The 22,139-nt window shown below is 31.3% G+C and overlaps 2 protein-coding genes across 3 annotated transcripts; both read left to right on the top strand.

Moving 5' to 3' along the window:
• Window positions 1-3,142, top strand: LOC123692992 (zinc finger protein 182-like). Its single transcript, XM_045637861.1, has 5 exons — window positions 1-274; window positions 1,253-1,794; window positions 1,884-2,079; window positions 2,299-2,589; window positions 2,977-3,142. Exons 1-5 carry the CDS (start codon window positions 155-157, stop codon window positions 3,133-3,135), a joined length of 1,308 nt encoding a protein of 435 aa, XP_045493817.1. The 5' UTR covers window positions 1-154; the 3' UTR covers window positions 3,136-3,142.
• Window positions 3,143-6,049: 2,907 nt separating this feature from the next.
• Window positions 6,050-20,591, top strand: LOC123692565 (nicotinate phosphoribosyltransferase). 2 transcript variants are annotated; one of them, XM_045637325.1, is made up of 11 exons: window positions 6,050-6,372; window positions 6,880-7,050; window positions 7,219-7,345; window positions 9,843-9,926; window positions 10,950-11,077; window positions 11,804-12,203; window positions 14,110-14,375; window positions 14,645-14,763; window positions 16,293-16,454; window positions 17,183-17,311; window positions 17,777-20,591. In XM_045637325.1, the coding sequence occupies exons 1-11, from the start codon at window positions 6,300-6,302 to the stop codon at window positions 17,852-17,854; spliced, it is 1,737 nt and encodes a 578-aa protein (XP_045493281.1). In that variant the 5' UTR covers window positions 6,050-6,299; the 3' UTR covers window positions 17,855-20,591. The 2 variants fall into 2 exon arrangements, with proteins under 2 accessions (XP_045493281.1, XP_045493290.1); XM_045637334.1 differs by having other exon boundaries at window positions 6,051-6,372; window positions 11,804-12,107.
• The last annotated feature ends 1,548 nt before the right edge of the window (window positions 20,592-22,139 follow it).

Genomic DNA, 22,139 nt, shown 5'->3' with positions numbered 1-22,139 from the left:
ATGTTCAAGTATACAAAGCAAATGAAAGGGCGCATGCGCGATATCGCATCTGCACGGAAAATGTTCGCGTAATAGTTATTTTACAGTGTTTTTTGAATAATTGGGCGATTCAAACAATTTCAACTAGTTCATTAGTGAATTTTAAACGGTAAAAATGGGTGAAAGATGTTGCAGACTTTGTGCTAAGGAAAAGGAAACAACAATAATGATATTTGGCGCAGAAGCTGCTTCAATGCAACTCCAAAATAAAATGAACAAATATTTGTTAATCGAGGTGCGTTTTATGTTTTCAATCATTATTAAGTGCGTAGGTAAAATAAAATACTCATTACTACCTAGGTACCTAGTTCATATTTTAAAAGTTACAAAACGTTTTCTGAAGATGTTTTTAATGAGTTTTATTGACTTCTAATTTATTAAAAAGAAGTCCTTTATCGACTTACAATGAACGCAAAATATACAATATTCCGAGAAACAATATCTAAGTATATTTCAGTTTCATTTGTTACCATGTGAACTAAAAGAATCACTCAAAACTAGTTTGTTAATTTTTTAATTTTTTTCACACAAGCTGCGCTTTGCGGTTTAACCCGCGGGGCTCCGCTCCTGTTGGTATTAACTCGATGGGTTATCTAACACAGAAATATTTTTTTTAAATCGGCCCAGTAATTCCTGAGATTAGCGCGTTAAAACAAACAAACTCATCAGCTTTAAAATATTAAGTATAGATATCACCTACCATCTAGACATAGGTACACGACAAATTTGATTCATCTTTGTAATAATAGAAATGCTAGAAATCGTCACTCATAAATCAAATGTAATTTTGGAGGATAACAAGTGATAACTGAGTAAAAAACAACCGACTTCAAACTTGCACTTGCAACATTTACAAATACAGACAAAAATGCTTATAAAATAAAAACTACTGGGCCTATCCGAATAAATTTTTTATGGGACCAATTCGACACCATCCCGCATCGAACAAAAAAAGAATCACGTAAATCGGTTCAGAAACCTCGGAGTGATCGGTGTACATACATAAAAAAAAAACATACCGGCCGAATTTTTTTGAAGTCGGTTAAAAAACACAAAAAGTTTAGTTCAGTGTAGAGTACCTACCTAATAATTAATGTTTATACGTGATATTAAGACCGCACTAAGTCCTGTTACCTAGTACATATACCTAATATAAGTCCTGTTACCTAGTACATATATATGTACATATATATATTTAAATTTCACTTTTCAGATCGAGCGCGACGACAATTTACCAAAAAGTATTTGTATCGAGTGTTGCAGACAATTACAAAACGTATGTGAATTTATAGATTTGGCTAGGAATGCACAAGAAACACTTCTAAAACTGAGCATGGAATTATATGACCGTACTGATGAAGATATTTCAATTTCACAAACAAATCCGGACATGACTAGAATTAGCACAAAACAAAATGTAGTAATAGGAAAAAAAGACAGCACAGAAATTACGTATTTGAATAGTGCTGACGGGGAAAATGTAACCATAACGAGACTATATTATAACAATCCCACCCTTAAAGTAGACGACGAAAACACAGATGCACAGAAACCGTTTCCTTGCAAATCATGCCACAGAAAATTCCTTTCAGAGATAGCGCTTAAAAATCATATGTGGTCCCATTTATCTCCTGGAGAAGCTGGCAAACCATACACCTGCACAATTTGCGACAAAGCTTTCGAATTCAAAACTGAGTTCATGACACATATTAAGCAACACAATGGTACCCGTAAATGCGCCATGTGCAAGCGATCGTAAGTAGGAAACAAAAAAATTATATCCATTTTGACTTGTCTAAAGTAGTTAGGTTCTTTAAGAACTATTATAACATACTTTTTTGTAGATTTAGGTCGGAGAAAAATCTAAATGCACACATGACAATTCATTTCTCCAACAAAAAACTTTACACATGTAACAAGTGTGGTCGATCTTATGCAACAAGAAGTACTTTTAGAAACCATAATATATCACACAGTAATGAAAGACCACACCATTGCACTATGTGTAAGAAGAGTTTCAAGAGATTTCAGGAACTGAGGGTATGGAGGGCTTTTTTATCTAAATAAATTAATTTTGTTTATTAAGTTCAGTTTGTAATGAATATACTTTACAATTTATTACTGATCTAAGGATGTCTTCCATTTTGAAATGGATAAAGATCAAATCTTTATATCTTAGAATGTAAACGAACATTTCAGCTAGAGTGATACATGATAGCAGCATTTATAATCAATATTTTTTATACATTTTCATTTCAGTTCCACATGAACAAACACACAGGGGCCAAGCCCTTTAAGTGTCCTGTCTGTAATAAAGGCTTTGCCAGTTCTGGTAATTGCTATGCTCATAAATCTAGAATGCATCCAACTGCAACAGTACAAGAAAGTAGCAAAAACAGGAAGAAGCAAACTGAAGTTTCAGTATTTTCTGAATCTTTGTATCTTAGACCCATTGCACCGAAGGAAAAGACAGACAAAACTACAAATGGTCCATTTAAATACCAATGCCAGCTGTGCTCACATACTTTTAATAAAAAGGATAATTTCACAGTAAGTTTTGCAAAATATATATATTATACATTTTGTAATGTGCTTGTGCAAATGTTGGGTAATTTCAAATATCACTTCAGTGTTTGTTAAAATTATGAGTAGGTACTAAGTCTTGAGAAAATTGTTTTATTGGAAGTACTTATTGTGATTGTTAAGGTATTGTATTTAAATATGCAAGTTTCATAACGGAATTTTTTTAATACAATTTTCTGTATTAATTTCTCAACATTGGATTTACCACAACATTCAAAATACCCCAATGCACCCGGTCATCTTTTGCCTTAATTTTTTCATGTTTAAGTTCAAATCAAACAATATTCGCTTATGATAATCATAAGTGTTCACTCGTGATAAATAATGTAATGTAATATAAATGTTTTCTTTCAGTACCATATGTATAAACACACAGGAATAAAACCATTTCATTGTATCCATTGCACAGAGAAGTTTGTAACTAGAAGAGGTCTTTATCTACACTATGAAAAATATCATCCAGGCAAAGATCGTCCTCTTGGCTTGTTTTCTAAAAATGTTCAATTAAAATGATGAAAATTACAAACACGTTATTTCATTTCTGCCGATAGAAAATAATGCTCTACTAGACCTGTTACTTTTAAATAACTTCAATAATTGAATTACACGAGTTACTTACCTTTTTTGTTGAACAATATAATAATTAAATAAATAATGATTAATCCATAAATTATACAATTATTTTATGTCAGCGTTTATAATATACATATACACACTCTACATAAGTATAGTGAATTGTAAGCTAAGTTATACCTAGTTAAAAAAGCCATTATTTATTGGAAAGCATCTAAATAACACACAACTATGAATACTGATTAGGTATAAGCTTAATAATTATGAGTTCAGTCATAATAATTTATTCACTACAACTAAAAAGTAACTTACTCGACAGGCAGTGCTTCTCTTTGCAGTGTTTTAACAATAATTCAAATTCGACTTACGATTTCGCGGGTTTGTGCAATCTGTCCACAGATAACAATATACCTGTCAAAGATCACAGATTAGTGCCTAGTTACTTGTCAAAGACAAAGGAAGCTTGTATGCAGAAAAAAAGCTGGAAACTTAGCCCCCAATACACAATGGCCTGTGATGGGCAACGCTTTACAATGTACAACTGTCAAAGAAGTATAACTTCTAAGGCCCCGTTTCCACCTGCAAGTAAACTCGCGGAAGTCTTGCATGAGTTAGGTACTTGCAATATCGTTTACATATCCTGCAATTTATTGCTGCAATAAATGTCATGCAAGAAGCTCGCGGATCATACTATCGCAACTTATCGCGAAGGTGTTTACACACATCTTGCGAGTGACGGGATAGGAATTACTGTCATAATTTTTCTATTCTATTTTGTGAAATAAATCTTATACTATAATTTATAATGTGTACTATTAATGTAAAATGATCTAATGAACTAATGTAAATAATATATTGTTTAAATAATAACTTAGTTAAATTATAAAATTAGATAAGCATAATATAAATATATTGTATGCCAATGTGTTGGTGAATTGTGTGGACATTAAATTTATTATAAAAACTTTGTAACCACAATTGAACAAATAAATTTTCATTTCATTTCATTTTCAAAAAATAATCACATTATTCCATCTTAAGATCTCATAATTATAATCCTATTGACTTTATAGTTTCTTCATTCTTCACAAGAGCATTCACGACTCATTAATTTCAAATAAACAAAAATCAAAAGCCGTGCGGGCGATACTTGCAGCTTGGTGCGAGTTAAACGGAACTCGACCGATAAGCTGCGAGAACTGCCGCGAGTAGACGCAGTCATGTTTACACATGCTTTCGCAACTTCTCGCAAGAAGCGCTTGACAAACTGTCACGACAGAACAAGTTCTGTCGTGACAGTTTGTCAACATAGTTTGCACATGCAAGCTGCTGTCAGACAGACTGTCGGACAGTTCTTGCAGAAGTTTACTTGCAGGTGGAAACGGGGCCTAACGCGTGTACACTCTTTTTTATTATTCAGCTATGAATGAAAATTACAGCTTACGGTGTTTATAAATACTTTTACCGTACAATATACTAATTATACTACTTAACAATATATTATTTATTTATATTATTATGTACTGGACATTTACATGTTCGCTTTTCAAGCAATTTGTCCCTTATTTTGGCCATGGTGCAAAGTTTAGTTAGTATAATATACACATAATATAGTATAACGTCCACAGATAACGTCTTTACTGAGATGTCTGATAAAATCAAAATAAATTTATTATTATTTATAAAATATAATATTTATAATTATGAAGAAAAAATTGAAAGTCTTTAATGTAATGTGTGGTGTAGAATTTTCATACAATTCAGATTTTTATCTGTTTCTCACATTCTAAGGCCCCGTTTCCACCTGCAAGTAAACTCGCGGAAGTCTTGCATGAGTTACTTGCAATATCGTTTACATATCCTGCAATTTATTGCTGCAATAAATGTCATGCGAGAAGCTCGCGGATCATACTATCGCAACTTATCGCGGAGGTGTTTACACACATCTTGCGAGTGACGGGATAGGAATTACTGTCATAATTTTTCTATTCTATTTTGTGAAATAAATCGTATACTATAATTTATAATGTGTACTATTAATGTAAAATGATCTAATGAACTAATGTAAATAATATATTGTTTAAATAATAACTTAGTTAAATTATAAAATTAGATAAGCATAATAAGAGCATAATATAAATATATTGTATGCCAATGTGTTGGTGAATTGTGCGGACATTAAATTTATTATAAAAACTTTGTAACCACAATTCAACAAATAAATTTTCATTTCATTTCATTTTCAAAAAATAATCACATTATTCCATCTTAAGATCTCATAATTATAATCCTATTGACTTTATAGTTTCTTCATTCTTCACAAGAGCATTCATGACTCATTAATTTCAAATAAACAAAAATCAAAAGCCGTGCGGGCGATACTTGCAGCTTACTGCGAGATATACGGAACTAGACCGATAAGCTGCGAGAACTGTCGCGAGTAGACGCAGTCATGTTTACACATGCTTTCGCAACTTCTCGCAAGAAGCGCTTGACAAACTGTCGCGACAGAACTTGCAACATAGTTTACACATGCAAGCTGCTGTCAGGCAGACTGTCGGACAGTTCTTGCAGAAGTTTACTTGCAGGTGGAAACGGGGCCTTACAATATATTTTTAAAGAAAGGTACTTCTATAATATTTTAGAACGAATATACATTGTCAACTTAAATGACATTTATTTGTCAAAAAAAGACAATGGCATATGACAGATTTTCCTTGTCAAACTCGGTTGTCAAAACTCAAAAGTCAACGGGCAACTGTCAAGTTTGATTAAAAAATGAAATGATTTGTACTTTAAAGTTTAAAATATCATCTAATGACTAATTCTATTACATTTAAAACTGGTCGAATACCTGCCCTTATTTCATTTAATGTTAACGTAGCAATGCTATGAAATATTTATAAGATTCAATTTCTGAAACTCGGCACTGCGCTTGCGTAAATTCCTGTCAAATCAAACAGTGTTTGGCGGGCTGATAATAAGTCTAGGTCGTTTGATCACGATGAAATTGTTTCTTTTATTAGTCGCCCGACAGATATCATACATTTCTCACGCCTTTGACGACCTACCGTACGTAATATTGAATCTTACTTACAACGAAGATGTCCAGTAGACAATTTTGTTATGATAAAACGATGGCAAGACAAAACGGAGTTGTTCAACCTTTACTCACAGGTAAGTTTAAAAAAAAGAGTTCTTATTTTGAATAATTAAGGCTTCCATCATTTACTCGGTTCCAACTTCCAAATTCATTACAAAGTCATACATTACCCAATTAGATTTATTTTATGATTTTAGACTGAAAAGTAAATTAACTAATAATGCAATACCATCTATTTTTTATTCAAATTATTGAAATAATATTTGTTTGTTGAACAAAGTTTGTAATTTAAAATATTACCATGGTTCTTCTTATATAAATATTGTATATTGGTACAAATAAGGAAATAATAATATATTATTTACTGTTTATAAGTTTTTAAATCTATACTTACAAACAAAAAACATTTTTTTTTTATTTCAAGTTTAAGTAAGTTTAAAAGATACTTATAAAAATTAATTTGTCCTTACCTATAATTGGTGGATACATCCTTAACATTTATATATTTCTAGATTTAAGCTCGCAAGATTTGTATGTATTTACTGTTGGTTTGGCTTAATAAATAAATAAATAAATTTCAGATTTATATCAAATTACAATGGCATATGCATATTGGAAATCTGGTAAAGTGAATGATGTTGCTGTGTTTGATTTATTTTTCCGTACAAATCCCTTTCAAGGAGAATTTACCATATTCGCTGGACTCGAAGAATGTTTGAAGTTTTTACAGAATTTTAAATATTCAGATAGTGGTGAGTGTAATATTTGATTTTATATTTAAAATTATAAAAGATAGAGTTATGAATAACAACATCATAGAAATGCTTTGTAAGTAACCTACATTTTTTATTATCAATTTACTTTTATGGCCATTTGCATTTTTATAATTGAGTGTTTTCTTACTAATGATATTTTTCTAGATATTGATTACTTAAGACAAACACTACCTTCGACCATTGAATGTGAATTTTTCGATTATCTCAAGGACTTAACTTGTAAGGATATCAAATTGAGTGCAATAGAAGAAGGATCTGTGGTTTTCCCAAGGTAATATAATTATTTATTATATAGATTTTCTTCAATGTAAAGTAAAGATTTTTCATTTTTTTTTTAATATTCAAGGAATATTTATGAATGTCTGCTATTTCCAATATATTGTCTGTTTTTTTTTTTTTAACTTTTTTCTAATACGTATTTCTTATTGGTACATTAAGAACCAATCATTGATTATTAAGTTTGATATAACTTGACGATAGAGTACTGGCTTCCATTGATTTTCTAAGTAATTTAAATGATGCAGCATAATATTATGGTCAATAATATTTAAAAAAGAGCCAAATAAATGTATTATGTGTAAAAAGTTTATGCTAATTTAATTGGTAATTAATCAGGTGCAACACCTAATTACCATTCTTATCACAACATGTGCAAGAGCACCATGCAAGAAATGAGTCTCCAAAAATGGAATTTGTTTTTGGATTTAAATACATAATTCTATACATCCAATGATGTAGCTAAGTTTGTTTCTTGTAGTAACCTGAGTTATAATTTTTTTGGTCTTAAAATTTGAAAATTACATTTTTGAAAATTTCATGGGTTCATAAATCATAAGTCTTATGCAAAAAGAAACCATTTTACTTATAAGGTGAATGGGACTGCATCATGTAAGTGGGAGATATTATGTTGTCATACTTTATTCTAATGCTGTGGGAACTCCCTTTGAAAATTACTATTATGAAGTAATGTATGTCATACATCAAATGGTATTATTAACTGCAATAATGATTTCCGCCGAGGTTCTGCTTCGTCATATTATTTACAACAGTTTTATTGATATATGATCTATAGGAAATATTACTAACTAGCTTCCGCCCGCGACTCCGTCCGCGCGGAAAAATTAAGATTTTTTTCTATGTATTTTTCCGGGATAAAAAGTATCCTATTTTATGCCCAGGATAATAAGGTATAATTATACCAAGTTTCATCGAAATCGAATCGTTAGTTTTCACGTGATGCCTTCACATACAGACAGACAGACAAAAATTTTTTTAATCACATAATTTTGGGTTTGGTATCGATCCAGTAACACTGCTATTTATTTTTTCAATATTTTCAATGTACAGAATTGACCCTTCTACAGATTTATTATATCCTATCCGCCCACGGTGTCTCTTATATTTCGTTAAACCTATGTAAAATTACGTTTTCAACACGAATTTTCTTTACGCGACACATTATAGCATCATATTACGCTTGTGCATTTTTGTCACGAAGTAATAACAAATCGATTTATGATATCAGAAACTTCTGGCTTTACCTAACCAAATTGTATTCACAGTTTAAAGAGTAAAATGTTTCATTCTCTGTCCGCTCATGAAGGTAAACGACCACAATATCGCTGATGTCGTGTATCGATTATTGCGTATTGTATTTCATTGCATCAATAAAAATAAACGTATTGAATTAGATGCAGCATCGATGATCTCGTCATGCAATGAAAATAAAACGATGTAATGCATGGCATGTCGACGTATGAGTCAGTTGTCTATCGAGTATTGCTGTACTACATCGTATGTACCTACAAATTACAAACGTAAATACATAATTTATTCAAACGCCTACTTCTCAGGCTATTGAGTCTTTCATTATTTACTTGTTTATCATGATGTATTTAAAATCACGATGATATAATATAGCTTCCGTATGACTGTCGTCTTTTATATAAATCATATTTTGCGTTAAGCGAACTTCGTAACCTATTATCAGATTATATCTTCCAAAGCGTGTAGCTCATCATAAAGAGCTAATTAAGGTGGCTATTATATAAGATAATAGATATCCATCTATGTTTAAAGATAACACATATTTTATAAATTATATTGAGTTCCTAACCAACCTTACCAAAGTAAAAAAAAACCACTTATGTTTATACTATGGGAGACTTTAGCTTTACTCACTCTACCTACGACCTACCTATATGGGCAACTGCTAGTTTTTTATAGTATTGTCATAAGGAGTATAGAAACAAAATCCTTTATCGCTTTGGCCCAATTAAATTGAAGTCGAAAAACTATTAAAATTAATGTAATATAAATTATAAGATCTACCTAGTTAGGTACTACAAAATATAAGTATAAGCGACGAAAGCGATTACGAGAGAGATTTTTTATAATATAAAAATCCTTTTTATTAACTTACTAGCAGTCCGCCCCGGCTTCGCCCGTGGTACATATTTACGTTTTCTCTACATAAGAACCATCCTCGTACTTCAAGGAATATAATAAAAAAAGAATAAACGAAATCGGTTCAGCCGTTCTCAAGTTATGTGCTTACCAACACATTTTGGGATCCATTTTTATATTATAAAAATATATTGTAAATGCGATAGTGTGTTTTTTGTCTATCGTTCACGTCGCAACTCATTGAGCGATTTTAGACAATTAGATTTGTGTAATGTTTGAATTTTGCGGACGAATCCGCGATACAAAAGCTAGTTATCGAATACGCATTAAAATTGTTATTTTCATATAGTTTTTACTTTCAGAGTTCCCTTACTACGAGTCGAAGGACCTTTGATTATCGCTCAGATATTAGAGACGACGTTATTGACCCTGGTTAATTTTGCAAGGTAAGCCACTAAAACAACATTCATTTTGTCTTCTTTAGGTACCTACATTAAATATCTGATTTCAATAAAACCTTAAATGTCCTAGATAATACGTTAAAGTTTTCATTTAGTATTTTCTTTTTTCTAGTAATTAACCTATTAATTACAGTAAACATTACTTGTTTAAACATAGGTACGTAAGTTTTTTCCTCGAATTAATTGTTTTACTTGAAATGAAATAAAGTTGTTAAAATGTTTTTGTAAAGATTAAATTTCACTCGTAAAAGGAAATGGGAGTTTAAATTTTTTGTTTATTGGAAATTCGCTTTTGCTGCAATCTTTGTTTATGTTGATAGTTACAATAGTAAACCTTCAAATTATTTTTTTACACATCGTGCAAAATGTGACAGCTCTGCATTTCCGGGCATGATTATGTTGAGGAATTTGTCTTGGGTAATCGTTAGCATGTTCTGGTAGAAAAGTCTATAAAATTTTTCATTTTTTTATCTTTTCCTAGTTAGGTTTACGTAGGTGTTGATTCTCAAAAGACTCGTGCTTTAGGCAATTGAGGTTGGAATTTTTTTCAACTTGTCCAGTCTTACGACAAATACATTCTATTTAAATAAATATTGTAGAACAAACCCAATGCTGCTATGTAAATCCCATGAAATGACTACAATATAGACATGATTAAATATTTAAGCTTTATATATTATATGACAATAAGCTGAGCTATTCGTGTTTAGTTAGATAATGCTTATCAGATAGGCTTGGCTAACCAACTTGATTGCAATGTATGTAATAATAAATGTTTAATACAACATGTAGCTGTTAACTTTGTTTCGCTACGGTAGCAATATGCTTTGAATCATTAACTTATCATAGTTTTATAATTGACCAACTGACCTCAGCATAATCATGCCGAAATCCAAGAAATGATCACATTATTACCACAAGTCTTTATAATATCAATTAAGAAATGTGTTACTAGAAATAAGAATTCACTAACCGTTTTTTAATTAATAAAAACAACCTTTTTTTCAGTTTAATGGCAACAAATGCAGCTCGATATAGAATGTTTGCTGGAAAAAATATATCTTTACTCGAATTTGGCTTAAGAAGAGCTCAAGGCCCCGATGGGGGTTTATCAGCATCAAAATATGCTTACATCGGTAAGTACAACGTGCTCGTTTACGATAAGATCAATATTAAATTAAAGTTTGTATTCGCGGGAAGGTTAACTAAGGTGATGGAATGAGTCATGATATAAAAGAAATTATCTTGTCCGTATTATTGATTATATTAGCGTTTACCTGCGGCTTATGTTGCTGTGAAACTAAATCGTACCAGGCACGGGGTCGCCGTAACTTCTATACCGCGATCGAATGAGTTATTCATTCATAAAAGTTTCGAATAACGAATAGAAGTTTCTTTAATTCGTTCTAATCATGCAAGCGCAATCCTTGACTTTGAATATGACCCATTTGGAATACTTATCGTAAGTTTTGTCTGCCTTTAGTGACGATAAAATCGTATAATGTAAATAGTTTTCATGCTGTTCATATTTCTTTTGGCGAAATATTTCAGTAATGTTTAAAATATTCGCGTAGACTCCGAAAACTTTCTGCGAATTTACCCAAAAACTTTAAATTATGCCTTATTCACGAATTATGAAGACACGCAACACTAAATTATTCATAAATTTAAATATTTTCTTATTAAAATTCGGATTAATTCAACAAATTTTGATGTTCAACTTTAGTAAAAATGGAAAAGGTGTCCATTTTTACTAAAGTTGAACATTTGATTGCAGTAAAAGACAATAATGTCGAAACATCTAAGTCAACAATTAATTACTCATGCCTGAAATAGTTATGTTCTACCCTATCGCTTTCCAGGCGGCTTCGACGGCACAAGCAACGTGCTAGCTGGCAAAATGTTCAACATCCCCGTTAAGGGCACGCACGCGCACTCTTACGTGACGTCATTCAGTTCGCTGGACGACATCCAGCGCGTCACGTTGCGTCACGCCACAACACAGACGCAGTGCGACCTGCTGCAGCTGGCCCTGGGCTGGCGGACCCGCCTGGCGCCCATACTCGCGGAACAAGCCAGCGACGGGGAACTGGCCGCCCTCATATCCTACGCCATCGCCTTCCCCACCGGCTTCCTCGCGCTCGTCGACACGTACGATGTGAAGAGGTACCTTAACCCCGCCAATCGCAACTGTGGCACCAATGGCCGAACTGACCCGACTTACCGTAGTGCTGGATCTAGCCCGCTCGAACGCACACTGAGGTAAATGGAGAACGCCGTCATCTCATTCAGTTCAGGGCTCGGCTGTCACTTCATACATTCATTGAGGGCATGTTTCAGATACGGCACACTTCTGGGGTATCGTAGCTAGCGTCACAAGTGCGAACAGACGGCGCTTGGTGACGTAACATGTATATACATTATACAGGGCACCGGTCCGTGCGGACTTCATTTTGCTTCAGTGTGGCGTATTGTCCTTATGTAATGTTGAAGGGACGACGGATCATTGGGCACAGTTGCATTGTGTAGGGATTGCACTATTCATTATTATTTTTTTATTACATTTTTATTGCACTCCGTATAATACTGAGTTTTTGTTTAATGCACGTATTTAATTATTAACCAATTCATAAATTATCTACAACAAATCTATACGTATCGCTATCCATATTGAAATGAAAAGTAATCACTAATTGCCAATTTAACCATAATACATAATATCATCAAATGAAGATCAGAGTTCCATAAATTAATTATTGGAAGATTAGGATACAAAAATTATAAATATCTAGGTATTGATAAAAATACTCTTTCACTCATTATTATAAACTTTGTACTTCTTTTTCTGGATCTTGTCGTGTCAAGTTGAGAATTAAAAAATAAACAATCGTGATTAGTGTTGATTATTATGTATAGTGTCGTAAAGCGGGTCAGCATTATATTGAATGCCATATTTGCATGTGAAATATCACAGTGAAATATTAACAAAATAATTATTTTTACTTTTAATTGTTATCGCACACAATTTCAGAAAGTATGACATAATGTGATGTAATACATTCGAACCAATGAAATACCTGTTATGACGGATAACATTTATTCATTAAAGTAACTGATTATTTTTTCATTAAATCGTTTAACATCAATGCGCATACATTTTCTAATCACATACCTATTAGGAATATTGAAAAAAAAAACTAATTTATTTTCTGTTTCTAATTATGAAAAATTATCTTATCAACCATAATAGATATAAAAAAAAACACAAGGCTCATACTGCCTTTATATTAACGCTTAATACCTCGTAGTATTAAGATATGAGTTGTTATCTTTCCCATATTTAGTACACATAACCTTATGAACCAAAACTTGTTCAATGACAGAATTTTTTTATTGAACTCAATTAATTCATGGAATGCTCTCAGTTTGTTATATGACATCATTTCTTTAATAAAGATGTATCTTACGCTTACTTTGTAAGATATTGCAGCGTAAACAATATTATCAGAGCATTCATATCAATAATTATTAAGAGATAAGGGCGGCACGCCCGCTTAACATTTTATGATTGAAATTTTATTGCTTTTTATTAAATTTACACAAGTGAGTTATCTAGCTTTCAATTGTTCATAATGAAAACAAATACACATCTACATTCAAGTAGTATAAACCAGTAACACTACTAATGATATAATATCTTTCAGACTATATTTTATTTTTATTTTATATACTTTAATTCTATTTTGTTTTTTTTTAATCATTGTTGAACCTAACCTTGTTTATTTATTACTTTAAACTGACTCAACGGTACATTTTCAGACGACATAATATTACTTTTTTTTCTGTCTGTTATAAACACGCCTTGTTAATAAATAATAATATCCAATTAAATTCACTCTAGTCCAACCCCCAGTCTATCTAAATCTAAAATCTAAATCAAACGGTAACGTAAAATAAACAACTAAACTCACAATCACGCTCAAAAATTGTCCGAAGCAAAAGTCTGCCTACGCGTCTATTAGTTAGAGACTAAGGTTAGAGAACACTATTGCCACAAAATAAGATGTTAATTTTAAAGAATGATCACTATTGTGAGTCCAGTTCTTTATTGTGTAATGCCTCAATTTTATTAATTATCTTAATCTAAGAGGCAAGTATTGTCCCATAGGAGCGGGCTACTAAACTTTAGTGCAGTGGCGCTAGCGCTCAACGACTGCGGCTACAGAGCCGTGGGAATTCGCATAGATAGCGGTGACTTGGCATATCTATCAGTTCTCGCGAGAGATACCTTCAAGCAAATAGCTGAAATGTTCCATTTACCATGGTTCGCTAAACTGACTATTGTGGCCTCTAATGATATAAATGAAGAGACGATATTGAGCCTTCATGAACAAGGACACGCTATCGACTGCTTCGGCATTGGAACGCACTTGGGTGAGATATAATGTTTTGATAGTGATATTGAGGAAATTGCATATTTAATTATAAATACATAGGAAGAGGTGCATAATACAGGAAGTAATAGTGATATAAAATAATCAGCTTTACAAAACAAAGAAATATAAACATTAAGAGGGTACTTTCAAAATACTGTTCAGTTGTCTAGAGTGTACAAATTTAGTTAAATTTAATAAAAGTTTTAAAGAAGTACCTATTCTTTGAAAAAAAGTATAATTGTATTCATATTTTTATCTATATTACAGTAACATGTCAAAGGCAACCCGCTCTTGGTTGCGTATATAAATTGGTGGAAATAAATGGACAGCCACGAATCAAACTCAGTCAAGATGTCGGCAAAGTCACAATTCCAGGGCATAAAGAGGTATATATTTTTTAACTATTATTATTTAAGCATACCTAACTATTAAAGTTGGTGTTTATTTGATCTCAATTAGTAGTAGCACTATCCAACAGAGTAGAGTAGGATAGTTTATACTAGTGAGATGAAGTAGTAGTAGTTTTGTTTCGTGTTCCATATTATTTGGAAAAATATCCAAGGACAAAGTTTAAAATAATTCATAAAATCTTACGAGCGCTAATTACTGTTTGTGACCTAAATTAACGTTAGACAGTACCGGTTTAACATTTTATAATAACACAGATAACTGAAGGTCATGACGTCAACATGAAATACATCTTCACATACTATCACTTATATAACTCATATCTTTAATAATGTTCATTATCACAGTGTGGTGGCCATGTCACAGGCGTATAGCATATGAGGCGTATTAGTCGCTGGTTTCATTTTAAAAATAAATTTACATATTTTTTATTAATTTATTCCTCAATTCTATTTTTTTCTTTACCAGTTCAGTATTGTTAAACTTCTTATAACTTATAGGATAAAGTTTCAATTATAATTTACATTGAATATGTCCGTAATAACTCAGGCCCCGGAACCACAGACACAATAGAAAATTTATTGTGTCTGGGACCGATCGGGCCGCTTGGGGCTTAATGGGTTAAAAGTAAAAAGGCTCACTAATAATGGCTTAATTGAACTCTATAAATATATACTTCTTTATCTGTGGGATAATACAATGTATCCTGAATGTGAAGAACCACTAAAGTAACAATAGGCCTGCATAACATTAATTCATTATTAACAGACTTGCTGTATGTTGCCTCTTCACTACAAGCAATTTATATTTATCCTACACTTCCTATTTGCGAATGCTTATCTTTAATAATTTACGACTTTACGATGCAGTAATTTTTCCACCGAGACTCGTACTTAAAGATTAAACAAATGAGCACGTTATGATACGATAAGGCAGCACAGATAAATATGTAAACACAACATGTTGTGTTTGAAAATTTATGTGTATAATGTTGCTATGCTATACTTTATATAATTGTTGATGGGGACTTGGAAGACATTTTTCCATTATATGTTAAGATTTTATAAAATACTTCACCACTAATTTTTTTACACATACAACAAGTCCAGGATGATTTAACCATTTAGGATTTATATATTAACTAGCTTTCCGCCAGCGGCTTCGCCCGCGTTTACAAAGAAAAACCCGTTCCCGTAGGATTTCCGGGATAAAACCTATCCTATGTCCTTTCTCGGGTATCAAAATATCTCTATACCAAATTTCATGCAAATTGGTTCAGTAGTTAAGGCGTGATTGAGTAACAGACAGACAGACAGACAGAGTTACTTTCACATTTATAATATTTGTATGGATTCCTTAATGATATGTCTGTATATGTCTGTTCAAGGAATAAACTGCTTGTTGTTCCAATAACAATAATTATAAATTATTGTTTTTCGTCCAATTTATATATATACCTTGTACTCTAATACATTTATTTATTTATCTTATTTCTTCTATTTTTCAGGCATATCGGTTATTCGGTGCCGATGGTCACGCGTTAATAGACTTATTACAACGGTCTTCGGAACCCGCACCAGAAGTCGGACAGAAAGTGCTCTGTAGACATCCGTTCCAAGAATCCAAGAGGGCCTATGTTATTCCTAGCAAAGTGGAACATCTTTATAAGGTATTTTTTAACCCAATTTAAGAGCATATTTTTTTACATACTGCCTATACAGGGTTAGTTTCAATTCGTTTAGTTTTCAATGACCAGCCAAAATTTAAAATTAAGATCTAGATATTAAACCAAAGGTACATTTGAAATATTATTGTCGAATAAAAAAAAATAATAGCATTTGAAAATGTCTTAAAAATTTCCTAAATCGTAAACACGCGATAATCAATGCACTTGTGTGCGTGCGCACATCGCCAAATTTATGTGTGTGCTAACTTCTACCTATCTTGGTTGTTGAACTGAATTGTGCTTTTGTAATGTCCACACGATCGCTTTTTAGTGGCGGACAGGAAGGAAATCTAATTTAAAAAAAAACCTTTTTTTTTTCATTAGATCGAAAATGTTATCGATTCTGAACCATTTCTGAAAATTTGGCCGGTCATTGATAACTAACCCTATATTTTGAATGTTTTTGCATTTGCGACAGTCAGTTAATATTTTGTGTGATGTTTATCTTGCAATATTTTCATCTTGCCTCATCTAAGCATGCAGATTAGCAATCGGATAAATAAGTAACTAACTTAATTTTGTATTCTATATCATTTAAATTAAAACAAAACAACATAACAAGGTTATATTGATGCAGAATTTTTCTGATATTTATTTTTTACTTGTTCAGTTCAACCAAATATAGAAATCCAGAAAATGTACACTTATAAAGTAAAACATTATACTTACAGATATATTGGAAAGATGGTCAAATTACATACCCACCAAAACCACTGTCAGAAGTGCGTGAGAGAGTGCAGGCTTCCCTAAGAACTCTGAGGCAAGATATTAAGAGGAGTCTAAACCCTACACCTTATAAGGTATAGTTTTTATTTCATGACTTACTTATTTTGCAACATTTGTAAAAAAATGTGTTGTCCAAAATATTTTTCATGTTTGAAAAGTTGTTGTTTTTTTGTACATTTACGACCGTTCTCATTAAACTATTAATATATGAGTAAAGTCTAGTCCATCGGCTAGTGAGTATGAGAATTCTACTAATATTATAAATGCGAAAGTTTGTATGGATGTATGGATGTTTGTTACTCTTTCACGTAAAAACTACTGAACCGATTACAATGAAATTAAGCACACATATAGAGGGTAACTTGGATTAACACATAGGATAGTTTTTATCCCTGAAAACCCAAGGGAACGGGAACTATGCGGGTTTTCCTTTGCAAACGCGGGCGAAGCCGCGGGCGGAAATCTAGTATGATAATATTTTAATCCAGAACCATTGCCATTTCTATAAGTAGAATTTTTATATAAAATATTTTTTACAGGTTGCAGTAAGTGATGATCTCTACAATTTCATACATGATTTGTGGCTTCAGAACGCACCAATTGGTGAACTATCCTGAAACTCCCCAAAACACAGGGATTACAATATTTTTGACACCACTTATTGACTCTGGTCAATTGAAATTTTTTTCATATACAAGCAATATACAGCCTTTTATTATTATAATATTATGGCTGATTTTACATTTTAACAAAACATTGAAGTTGAATCAAAACTTAAAACGGCAATAATGTCCATTAAGATTTTATCGTATGAGTACATAATACAATATTATATATTTTAATCGTATTATCGATTTAATTTTTTTATTTATTTAATTTTATAATGATTTCAAGTGAAAAGTGTAGTTTTTACATGAATATAAATAATCTATAACAAAAGAAATGTTAAAATCAAAGTTAAATACTCTTATCCGAGCATACTGAGTGCATAAAGAAAATAAAGGAGACAATTTTATAATTTTTATCTTATACAGCAAGTTGCCTTTGTTTTTATCTGTGGGCCAATAAAAATTGTAAAACCATATATTTTATAATATTATGTATCTAATATTTTGTTGATTACAACATACATATTTAAGTAGGTAATAAAACATATGACTAAATAGCATTTACGTCTGTAGGTAAGATAATAAATAAGATATGTAGGTAATAGAATTGTAGAATGATTTTCATATTATAATGTTTTGGATAAAGATTTTGCCATCTCGCTCAAAATGTTCAGTCAAAGACTTAAAAATGTACGTTTCAAATGTATAGGAACTTTTGTTATTCATCTAACGATTCTGAAGATATATGAATTTGAGATGAATATCCAAAAGAGTACTTTAAATATTCATGTAAAATCATGTTTGAACTATGAAATAAAACTTTTTGTATATAGTGGGAATTCCTAAAAATGTAGGAAACACAGTGGGTAGGTACATACCATATTGAGCTGACTTCACATTTTGAATGTAAATAAATAAAAATAAAAAATGCGAATGTCGAAAAAAACATGTATTTTTTGTAAAACGAGGTACTATTTTCAGGTTCTTCATAAAACCTCTTAAATGCATAAACTCATAAGTCATAATATGTATCTTATATGTATGTTTCAGAAGAATCAATTAAAATTACACTCTACCTTAACTATTACGCACATTTGAAATCGTTTTCTTGATACTACATAATAATGGTACATTTATTATATTATTTTTGTAACTTAATCATGTATGAATTGAAAAAAAGACCTAATCTAGAAATTAATATTAATTAGATATTCCTCCATGTTTTTAAGCCTCTTCCATAGAGGAACATGGTCATTTTTTATCAAGCTTTTCCAGGGTGATCTACATTACTAACAGAATAAAAATATAGGCAAACATAACATCTTTTTGAACCATAATATTTTAACAAATTTAACACTATCAACTATGTAATGATATAAGGAACCAAGGGTGTTTATCTAAATTCTAATCTTTTTTGTCAACTTTATAGTGTTTTGCCTTCGCTGCTCTTGGAATAAAGAGCTATTAGTCTATACACTCATTCCAATGGCTTTGTTCCTTTATGGAATAAAATTTTATAATTAAAGGAAACCTAGACAGACATTTTAATGTCTGATAATGTTCAGATTGCTGTATTTGTAACATTTTTTACATTATTGTATACAGTACATACTAGAATATGGAATTAGAATAAGTGTATTTTTGTTTATATAATAAACATGAAAACTAATTATTGTAAGGCCAACGAAACGAGATAAAAAAAACGTACATATATACGTTCGGATTGATCAGTACCAAGTTGCATTGCAATAGTAACGTTTGTTATATTCTATCATTCTTTCATACGCATTAATGTCGTAAAGCTTATCAACTCAATTTATGTTGTTGCTTAAATTGGTACAGGAAAGTGGGTAGAAAACGGTCGCGGTCGCTTTTATTTTCTGAACAAGTTCATTTGTATTGTGATTGTTTTTGAGGTGATAGGATCAAAACAATAATTTCTGTATTATATACCCACAGTTACAGTTTCTGGTTGGTTTAACTGACAGTTTTGTATATTTTTGTATTGTAAAGTAAGATAAAAATGTTTTAAACCGTCAAAAGATTATTTAAATTCTTTATCTCGTTTAATTGGGCATAATATAGATTATAGAATGTAAGAATAGTTGTATTTTTTGCTTTTAGTCGTGTTCTAGCTTAATAGCTCCAATTCTAATGTTGTGATCAAGAACGAAACTATAAGTAGATATAAAAAATCGTGGCTGTAGATTTGAATTTATAATTCCAGTTATTTTTTCCAATGATTTGTGGATATGGTTTTCTAATGAGAGGTTAAAAGGAGGTTGATAAGATCAAATTATAATGACATAGTTGGTTGTATATAAGGGATAATTTAAAGAAATATATTTGGGTTAAATAATGTTATACTTACTACAGAACAATCAGAAACTAGTATATTATGTATATTTATGACATATTTTGTAAAATGTTTAGTTTGTAATGTAAATTAAATGAAAAAATTGTTATCCATTGAAATTTTTATGAATAGTTTAGAGAGTGTTGGATATCCAAAGATTATGTGCCTATTTTGTAAATTATGCATATTACACTATTTTATTATATTTTAAAACAAAGTATTTGTAAGTCACAAAGAGCACTGGGCTGTTGAACAATATTATTGTGCCTTTAATGCAGCATAATCAGCACATATTTTATGATAGTTTTGATGTTGTGATGGGTTCCGTAGCTTTGTGCTTGTAGCAGGTAGATTGATGTGGACGTGGTAATAAAAATGATTTTTATAAAATGTTTTGTTTTATTTTTACATATGCTATCTATCGAGTATTATAATATGATTATACCATTATTTTGTAATTCTCCCCCTATGGTGATCAATAAAAATTACATGCGTGCGTGTTTATAGTGAAATTTCTTTGGCAAGATTTAAGGTGGATGTTCCGACCGTCCCTCCATACATTTTTGATTACCTCTAAACACTTAACACAGACACTATTTCTTTAAAACTAATCATTTTATCACTTCTCTATAATGAAATGTGTGCGCGTTCGACCTTTTTAATCAATAATTTACAATATTTACTTAGAAAAACAACAGTAAAATACCGGAAAAATTTGACACTTCTACAGTAGTGTGCGTGACTTTTGCCAAGCGAAACACGACATAAAGCACGACATCTAGCGCATAGACTATATACTTATTACAGATCTAGCGCGTCAATGTCTAAACGAAAGGCGATGTTTAGACATAAGACGCGCTAGATGTCGTGCATTCGCGTTCGTTATCTTATACATAATGAGCATAATTCTAATAAATCAAAGTTCTATGTAAAAATTGAGTAATTTCATTTCCAATCGTTCAAAGAAAATAACAATAAAATAAAATAAAACTAATGACCTTAGAAACTATGTTTTTTTTTGTAAACAATTTATTACTCATTATTGTTCGTCCGTCGTAGGTCTGTAAACTGTATTGTACACTGAAGGTAAATGGTACTGTAGGTACTTTAGTTCGGCGTCGTCGTCGGCTTGATATAAATTACATTCTTGATTTCATTGACACGCGCTATGATTTGCGCGCGGAATTTCTTGTGTTGTGAATTTATTTTTGTATGCTATGCATTTTAATTGATTCAAATTGCAATGTTTCTCTAGTATGCATTTGAGACTATATTGTAAATTGTAATAATTGATCGTGGGTATAGTAATTAATTATTCTAATAACGCAATTAGTAATATATGTATTTTCGGTGGGATTCAAAACAAAAAATTGGCCCGTGATTTTTATGAAATTTCACCACATTGCAAATCACATCAATCATAGTTCATACACATGTATGACGAAAGTGATTAGTATTGTGGCTAACATTGACTCATCAGTTCATCACTGAAACCAGTGATAAATCAGTACCTATATCATATTGTGTTTGAATATTTTTAAACAATGATATAAGTATACAATTATTATAAATCGGTAAACTATCAAAGTAATCACAAACTTGCAAACATTGGTAAAATGTCCAGTAGTTTATGAGCCTATTCATTACAATCAAACAAACAAACAAAGTTTTCCTCTTTATAATATTAGTGTAGACAAACACTATGAATACGATCACGAATGCAAATTCGGGGATTTTCTAATTATTGCTAAATAATAATTGAATTCGTTTTGAAATACTCTATAATTTTTAGTGTATAAATATTAAATAGACATTTATAATGTGGTGCTCATTTTTTTTGTACTGCTAACGCTATTGTAGGTACCTATTTTCGTTGTTTTATTTCAAGTGAACACGGCCATACAATTTTGTCACGAGCCGCCTATGATTGTAGGTACT

Source organism: Colias croceus, chromosome 1 (genome assembly GCF_905220415.1).
Source record: "Colias croceus chromosome 1, ilColCroc2.1".
Taxonomy (NCBI): Eukaryota; Metazoa; Arthropoda; class Insecta; order Lepidoptera; family Pieridae; genus Colias; species Colias croceus.
The sequence above is the reverse complement of the archived record's forward strand: the minus strand, read 5'-3'. Positions and strand labels throughout refer to the sequence as shown.

Bases quoted from the DNA above. Each gene is read 5' to 3' on its own strand.
- LOC123692992 (XM_045637861.1), top strand. From the start codon at position 155: ATGGGTGAAAGATGTTGCAGACTTTGTGCTAAGGAAAAGGAAACAACA. The intron at 275-1,252 runs GTGCGTTTTATG...TTCACTTTTCAG, and splicing joins ACAAATATTTGTTAATCGAG to ATCGAGCGCGACGACAATTT. The intron at 2,590-2,976 runs GTAAGTTTTGCA...GTTTTCTTTCAG, and splicing joins ATAAAAAGGATAATTTCACA to TACCATATGTATAAACACAC.
- LOC123692565 (XM_045637325.1), top strand. From the start codon at position 6,300: ATGTCCAGTAGACAATTTTGTTATGATAAAACGATGGCAAGACAAAAC. The intron at 7,051-7,218 runs GTGAGTGTAATA...ATATTTTTCTAG, and splicing joins TTTTAAATATTCAGATAGTG to ATATTGATTACTTAAGACAA. The intron at 14,764-16,292 runs GTATATATTTTT...TCTATTTTTCAG, and splicing joins CAATTCCAGGGCATAAAGAG to GCATATCGGTTATTCGGTGC.